Genomic DNA, 8337 nt, shown 5'->3' with positions numbered 1-8337 from the left:
TCCCATAAGGTGATACTATTATCCTGGCATCCATGGATTCAGTTGACATTGCAGGCCAGAAAAACGAAGAATAGTGTAGCAGCCATCCCACGATTCGCAATATGCGAGTCAAGCCTACGGGCTTGTCACTTGCTGCGCCTGAACCCTTAACGGGAATGAAGACTCGTAAAGTTATAGTTACTCGATTTAATCCCCCTACTTGCTTGTTTACTGATATTATCAACTGAATTCACAGACCACTTACCTTTTCTATCGTAATAATTTCTCTATGAAGAACATCTCCAATATATGTTAATTAACTTCTGCGGGGGGCGATCTTGTAACAACTTCAAGGAGTCCTAAATACGGCTCGCTGATTTTTTATTCCGGGACTCGTCGTGTCCCATTGCGGGATTTGCGCACTTCCCGAGCATAACGACCGCCATGGAGCCTGTACGGCTCGAGCGCCAACAGCAGGTACCTGCCGACCACCGCGCGGAGCCTGCGCTCACACCCGAGGATCAACTGGCTGCGCCGCTCGCCGCTGTGAAACTCGCAGAGAGCGGCGATTTCCCGCGGCTTTTGGTAGCGTTAGCGTTACGACCGCGACTGGCGAGAGCTGCCGATGCCTTTGGCATGACGGCACTCCACTGGGTGTGCAGCGATCCCAAGGTGCCTCCACGCGTAGTTCTCACTGTGGCTCGTGCTCACCCTGCAGCTGCCGCCACGCGTAACCTGGCGGGTTTGTTGCCACTACACTTGGCAGTCAGAAAGAGCCTCGCCTTGGAGGCCATCCAGGCGCTGCTGCACGTCTACCCCAAGGCTATTGGGGTACGAACTCCGGACGGCAAGACGCCACTCATGCTGGCCAAGCAGCGACCTGTGGCGTCGAGCGCCGTGCTCTCTCTGTTAAAAGTACTGGAAGCTCATGCGAGGACAGGCTCGCCGTCCACGACGATGCTACCGACGTCGCAGTGGCCGGAAACTAAACCGGAACAGGAGCATCAACCACAGCAGGGTGAGGAACGTACAGAAGCCACGATATCCGACCGATTTAGTACCTCTAGATCTGTGACACAGGAGGAGACCATCGCTGCGATGATGGCGCCACATGCACCACCTCCAAGATGGGCACTGGCCTCGAGATGCAGACTTTGTGCTGCAAAGTTTGGATACTTTAGACAGAGACATCACTGCAGAAGTTGCGGGGCGTCAGTCTGTGGTCGCCACTCGAGGCATCGAGTGCCTCTTAAGCACCTTGGACTCTTTCAGCCTCAAAGAGTCTGTGCGTGCTGCTTTGACGATCTGCAAAAACAACTAAACGTGCGTGCATTGGAGCGCGTAACCCGTACTGGAGGAGCGTATCCGTACATTGACAATGGGGACTCGAACAGTTTCTATTCCAACAACTCAATGAATCTCCAGACTCGCTACCGACGACGTAGCAAGTCTGTCTTCAGCGAGCCAACGCAGCGTCACGGACCGGTTGACTGGGAATATTGTCATGACAACAATAGCGAGACCAGTGCAAAAGGCTTCACGCCTGTCTCGGCCCCGTGGAATTATAGCATGACAGCGTCCGAAGCTGTGGAATCACTGCAGCCCAGTATGGGCTCCATGTTTCTATCGGTTGCACCGGCACAACCGACGGTGTTAGAGCGCCAACGTATGTTACGAGAGCAGCAAGGACACTCGATGGAATCCGAGCCGAGCATACGGAGGAGCCGACAACGGCGATCAAGACCACACTCGTCGGCATTAGACAGATCATTACATGTACAGCGGATGTCTGAGGTGGACTCAGTGTGTTCAAGTGATGAACAGGAGTTGGAACAGCGAATGCAGCAGCTCCTGGAAGCTAAACGCGAGCTTGGAGATGCCATGCGTCGAAGTGAGGAAGAAATTGCACGAGCAGAACGCGAGAAACGCGATCTAGACTCCCTGGTTGATAGGTACAGGGACAGTGGATACTCTAGCCCACCAGAGTACGAGGATGAGGACGAGGAAGCAGAAATCGCAGCCACACTGGCCTTTTTTAATGCTGGCAGACGGATGAGCAGCACTGCAGAACTGATGGAGGATATGGAGCCTCCACTCGATGTGGCAGCCACACACCACGAGTTGGGCGAAGCTCTGCTTAGTAAAGGGGACTTTGCTGGCGCTGTAGTGGAATTACAGTGTAGCGTGGAGCTGGACGCCACTAATGCCGCTGCTTGGCTTCATTTGGCTAAAGCTCTGGATGGTGTTGGTGAGGACAGTGAGGCAGCAGAGGAGGCAGTACGCAGAGCGTTAGAGCTGGAGCCAGCATCTATCGGAGCGCTATCCCTCTTAGGCAAATTGTTGCATTTACGTGGTGACCATGACGACGCCATTCTAGTGTTTCGGCAAGCGCTGGAGTTGCAATGCCCAACTGGAAGCCTTTCTGGTCGTGCAGAGGAATCTGAAGCTGAGCCACAAAGCGTGACAATGTAGACAAGCACATTTACATGTATACCGAAGCTAATTTGACTAAATATCGTTTAAATCCTTACCTCGTGTCTGGCTTAGTATTTCGTGCCGAAGGTGGAGTTGATGAACGCGAGGCTAAGAGTTAAATCAACCTGATTTACCCGGATTGTAGCCTTTTTTGTGGATTGTTGCGGTGTTGATGAAGGCGAGAGCTTCGTCAAGCGAACGACGAGGTTGTTGTCACGAGCTGCATCCTGGAATTGCATCTGCATTCGCCTTGTCGTCCCACCAAGAGAGCTAACAGACAAATCGATATTGTCAGCGTCTTCGTCCTGTTGCTGTGGTGATGCCGCCTTCAGCTCTAAGAGACGGCTGAATGCCCACGCAGGAACGCACTCAGCATCCCAGAGCGTGAAATCCACCGCCAAGCAGTTATCCATGGCGTATTTCACTGCCTCCGTCTCCAGTCTAAAAGCTGGTTCAGTATCCGAGGTGAGAACTCGGTCTCGAGCGGCGACAGTGCCCCCATGAATATTATCCAGCAACTGGACGCTCACACTGCGGGCTCCATTTTCCGGCATAAGAAACTCGACATGATACACTTCGCACTCCCAATAGAGTTCGTCCAGCGAACGCAAACTGATTGCTGCTGTATACGAGTGGAGCCCGTGTGTGCGGTCCAAGTCATCGTCGCTCCTCTGCAGTGCTCTTGGCGGGGCAGAATGCAGCAACTCGGTCGTGTTCAGCTGCAAGAAAAATCGAGCCACTTCACGGTTTAGGGCCCATACAAGTGCAATGAGCGAACTTGCACCCCAGTCTCCAAGTGTGAGTTCAAACAACGCTAGTCCAATGCGACGATCCGTCTCCGCTACAAGTTTCCAGGCTTTAGTGGTCAAAGGTTCACTGCAAGCGAGAGGGAGACAGCGAGACGTGTGCATTGCAGTCGACGTGAGAATGACACTTACGTTCTCTAAGGACGACAAATTTAGTTCTGGATTTGAGTTTGTGTACTGCAAGCTCAGTCCATATCGAAATCTCCCTTCTTCCGGCTGGAAGCGCCATGCCGCCGTAGTCGAAGTAGGGCGTCTGCTCCGCTGTGACGCTGCAGCAGCGATTGTGGGAGCTGGAGGCGCCTTAAATAGTAGTTCCTCACCATTAACAAACAATCTGGGTGTAACTCGCATCGTCGTCATCAGCTTCGCCATCGACTGCACTAGTGACTGCGGCTGGAGGCGTCGGAATAGCTCGTCCACCTTCCGCTTGACCACCATCGCCGACGATGCGGAGGAGCGTGTTGGCAGTGACGATGAAGCCGAAACTGGCGTCTTCAGATTCGTTGCTGCAACAGTAGAAGCTTCTCTTCGCTTACTGACGGACTGGTTACTAGCAGCATCGTCACCGCGAAGGAGACGCATCGATTGCTGTGGATACTTCCGCATCGGTGCATGACCAAAAGTGCTTCAACGCCCATGCACACCAACTGTACACCAGTCGGTATATAGCTGTGTAGGCTGCTGTCACCATTCTTTGGACACCGACCAGCTATATGGTGCAAACATTGAATCACGCATTCCAGGAGGCGATGTCCGCGTTTCCTGCTGGCAAGTATGTGCGATACAAGCGTGCCACGGCCTTCTTCTTGGACTGGCTGCTGCGCGCGCGCGGTCGGGGGCGACATGCAGGCCAGCGTGTGGAGCTAGAGACGCTCAGCGACGTGGTGAAGGAGATAGCAGCGTCTCCCTCTACACTAACACCGAAGTTGCTGCAAGAGCTGCCCAAAGCTCTGGCAGCCTGTCAATGTTCCATCACGTTACGGGAACACGTGGCCACGTTCTTCCCAGAGGACGACAGGGCTCAGCGAGGCCATCAGTACTTCCTCGGGCTGCTAAAAGACTGGCACATGACGCTGAAAGACTTAGGGAAACCAGAAGCTGCAGTCGAGACGGAGAGCACGAGGTTTGAAAACTACTACGAGGTGCTACAAGTAGATGAAGACTATTTCCCTGATGAAGAGACGTTAATGGCGGAACTGGGGGCGCCGAAGAGTGCCAAGACAGACAGGAAGTGGCTGTTTGACGAGGCTTTTGCTGAAGATCTGAGATTGGAGGTGGTGTACTTCTTCTTGGAGCTGGAGGAGCTCGTGGAAGGAGTGTTTACTGTGTACGACCAAGTGAAGAAACAGCAACGCACAATGGTAGAGGCCGCCGTAGTGGTCAAGCTAGCCATGGAAGGTGCTAGTGCGTTGACAGCGAGGCTACAATTGAAGTACCCGGCACTTCAGACGGCTGAAGATGTGTTTAACATCGTTGCAAGTAGTATCCCATTGAACGTGAGGATGCAGATGACTGAGGAAGTTGCTAAGTTTTGGGACAGCTTCCAAAGAAACGGAACGTATCGCTTTGTCCCGGGGATGCTGGTCGTGGACTTCATGAGTGTGGCCAGCACGTTGTCTAGCTTCACCACTGCGATCCCCAAGTCAGCACGACAAACAATGATCCTTCGGGATGGCTACTTTGGTCCGACCTACGGTGAAGAACGCACGCCACAGTACGTGCTGCCGGATCCAAGCAACATGGTGGTCTTCTTGATGCAGCAACTTCCGCATCTGTACAATACCGTCATTGAGAAGAAAGCTGCTACTGGGACTGGGTATGACCCGTCAGGGTTTACGGGATCTTTCATGGCTCAAATGGATGAATACTTCACGTCACGCAAGGTCACGGTCCCCATGGTGTTTACGTGCATCTGCTGGCTGAAATCCGTCGCAGCTCTACAGGGTAATGCAGGACTCAGTCGCAACGTGAGTCTCACGTTTACTCACTCGACGAAGCTAAGGAGAAACCTAGAGGCGACGTATGCGAAGGGTGCGGTCCACGCTAACGATCAGGAGATTCACGGACTACTGAAATATTGTTCAGACGAGATCAAACGCTCGGTTCCTAGTCGCACCTTGGCTCGTGCGAATCCATTGCTGGCGGGTCTGATGATGTTGGGCCACCAGTTCCAATACCTGAATTTGGGAGGCGAAGTCATAATGGTGACCTCGAGATTCCGTGCGTTCGGGCACCTGTACAATGCTCTAGTGCAGCAAGGATATCTCCAGCACATCCCTTTTTTCGACGAGGTGTTGAAGATATACGACCAGATGGTCTTTACTCCGTCACGTGCGGCAGCAGTGCACGGTTCGTACAATCGCACCTACCTACTTAGCTCGCATATGACTGCGACAGCGGTCAATAAATTGTACCGTGGCGCGCCGCCACCTGCCGCTGGTGAAGGGATCAAAGTGCGGAAGGCTCTCCACATGATCGACTTGTCCAAGATCTATCGGTTGCTGATTGAAAATGATAAAACGGTTTTGGGAGGGGCTTCGTCGAAGGCTATGCTGGCCAAAGCCGCAGATATTTGCTCGAAAGAACTCTTCCAGACTCGAGTTCTATCACGAGATATCCTGAAGCTCAACGATGACCTTACCGATGCGTTTTCCGAGATGTGTGACAGACTGGGTCGTCGACAGTATCACGATGACTATATAGCAAGCCCATCGCCTGGAGAATCACGGCAGTATCGTATCAACCGCGCTTTAGAAGACTCCGTGATGATGAACTTGATGCCACTCCTGGATTGTCTCCAAAGCGATGGCTCGTTGAACTTGACGGCCCTTCCTATCGGAAACCGCGTAGTTCAGACAGGAAGGCTGGATGGCGACGGCGTCAAGGCAATGTGCAGGAAGACTGCTGCAGTGATCAAAGCCAAATTCGCGACGCCATCGTTGGTCTGTAACCACAAATACTTCACGTTCTCAGCAAGACCGGATTTTATCAACCAAGAATACGGTACCAAGTCATTTAAAACGCGTACCGAGCGTCAGAACCGCGAGGATGTATTCTGCGAGTTAATGGATTTGCTCGAAGACACTGATGGCCCACTTTCGGAAAGTGATCTGAACAAGCTGAAGTCGGAGATCCGGAAAGACCCAGAGCTCCTGAACATGCTGTCACTTCGTTCCATGACATTTACTGATCCCAACACATTCGACCCACACAACCTCGCCAATGCGCCGCGTGACGACTTATCTACGCTCTTCCATCTAGCTGCAGCAGGGCCTGTACATGACGCTGATCTTGTCGAATGGATGATTCAAATGGGAGCACTAAGTCTTCAGCCGACGCTACACTGCCGGATTGAGCCTCGCCAGAGCAGCTTGAGATGCTCTCGTGACGATCTATGCAGAACTATGGCTGTTCATAGTGCAGCGATTTCGGGTCACGAAGATATCGTACGGATCATTCTGGAAGCGGATAATATGATCGACTTGAATACTCCCACGTTCGACACGAAAGAAACGCTTGTGCACTTGGCTGTGAAGCATGGACATCGCAACTTATATCGCATACTTGCTGGATTTGGGGCAGATTTGCGTATCAAAGATCGCAGTGGTAAAAGCGTTTGTGATATGACAACCGACAGAGCGTGGGCAAATGACATTGCGAATTCAACCGCTACACTTGAACGGAGCCAGGTAAAAACGGAGGGAGCGAAAAATCGCGACGCACAGTTCCGTCACGAGGGATCTCTACGTGCGGATCGTTTGCGTCAGTCAGTATCGGCCCAGCGAGACGAGGAACGCCGACGAGCGTTTGCCAACGCCAGTAAGAATACTGCCGACGGGTCCAAGAAGAAGAGCACGAAGAAGGGCAAGAAAGGAAAGAAGGGCAAGGCAAAGGACAGTGTACCAAGCGTATCTACATTCTCTCTAGCTGCGCCCGAAGCCAACTCGGAGGAAGTGTCAAACTTACTGAAGGATTTGTTGGTGTCTACACATACTGAAGTCGACACAAACGACAATTTTTCTGCGCGGATTACATTGCTGGAAGACTCGATTGAGAATATTGGAACTATGTTTGCTCGACTGCGCGACCCCAACATCTCCAGCGACGACAAAGTCGACGATGCACAACGTGCTTGCACAGCAATTGAGACGCTGGAGCAGGTCGTTGAGATGTTCTCCCACCCCAGCCGACTGCATTCTATGGATCGTCAACTGCGTACCGTGGTCGCCTTTGAAGCCCAGCAAGTTATCCACATGATGCAAAAGCTGCATCGAGTTGACCATGCTGGCCTCGCAGTCCCTGCTCTCGATGTTGTGCGAAAGCTCTGCGATACGACGTTTGCGTTCACCAAATTTGTAGTAGGCGCAGCTCATTTGTGCGTTTCCGTCGATAAGAAGACGCAGGCTCGTGAGCTTTTGGACTTATTGGAGAAGCGTTTGGTGAAGATGCCTTATGACAAACGCGAGCCTGGAGGGTTCCGTGAACTAGTACAAACGTACTCGACAGCACGCGAAACTATGGGGATGGGACACACTTCCAGTCCTGACACGTTTCATGCTTTGGAATGGTATTTGATTTATGCTGTGGACAACTACGAGCTCCAAGTGACTTTGGACGGAATGGATGGTCGTCCGTTCTACTTCGAGTTTACGACCACTGCGAGTGCCCGACAGTTTGATGATTTCGAACGCGCAATCGATGCGAGGGCTGAGCTGGATGGCGTGGCATGTTTCGGCAAGCGCGCCAAGCACGTTGTCTACGGCGGTACCAGTGAAGAAGACGTGGCGAGAGTTCGTGAGCTTGTACTTGGTGTGGCGACTGCTACGGGGATCCGATTTGCTCTTCGCGGTTCCCAACTTTTGACGCTTAACATCCATGTGGGACAGTTTGTTTTTTCATCTGCTGGGATCGTTCGGGACGCTGCTGCGGCATGAAGAGGTGGCATCGAGAATAGCGTGGGTGAGTGACCGTATCGACGAAGCAACAGGCTACGTGTTTGTTCTTTGCAAGGTTGAAGGACGAGGTCGAATCATTTATCTGACGAATCAGAAGCATGATTGCTTTGTGCTGCCCCCCC

The 8337-nt window shown here is 52.4% G+C and overlaps 3 protein-coding genes across 3 annotated transcripts; 2 read left to right on the top strand and 1 right to left on the bottom strand.

Annotated features, from left to right (window-relative positions):
* The first annotated feature begins 373 nt into the window (after positions 1-373).
* PPTG_01668 (hypothetical protein) lies at positions 374-2510 on the top strand. The gene has a single exon (XM_008895051.1). It carries the CDS (start codon positions 424-426, stop codon positions 2449-2451), a length of 2028 nt encoding a protein of 675 aa, XP_008893299.1. The 5' UTR covers positions 374-423; the 3' UTR covers positions 2452-2510.
* PPTG_01667 (hypothetical protein) lies at positions 2436-3900 on the bottom strand. Its single transcript, XM_008895050.1, has one exon. The coding sequence runs from the start codon at positions 3864-3866 to the stop codon at positions 2523-2525; it is 1344 nt and encodes a 447-aa protein (XP_008893298.1). The 5' UTR covers positions 3867-3900; the 3' UTR covers positions 2436-2522.
* A 41-nt stretch (positions 3901-3941) lies between these two features.
* PPTG_01666 (hypothetical protein) lies at positions 3942-8337 on the top strand. Its single transcript, XM_008895049.1, has one exon. It carries the CDS (start codon positions 3974-3976, stop codon positions 8192-8194), a length of 4221 nt encoding a protein of 1406 aa, XP_008893297.1. The 5' UTR covers positions 3942-3973; the 3' UTR covers positions 8195-8337.

The sequence above is a fragment of the Phytophthora parasitica genome (assembly GCF_000247585.1).
Source record: "Phytophthora parasitica INRA-310 unplaced genomic scaffold supercont2.3, whole genome shotgun sequence".
In the NCBI taxonomy this organism is placed as follows: Eukaryota; Oomycota; class Peronosporomycetes; order Peronosporales; family Peronosporaceae; genus Phytophthora; species Phytophthora nicotianae.
The sequence above is the reverse complement of the archived record's forward strand: the minus strand, read 5'-3'. Positions and strand labels throughout refer to the sequence as shown.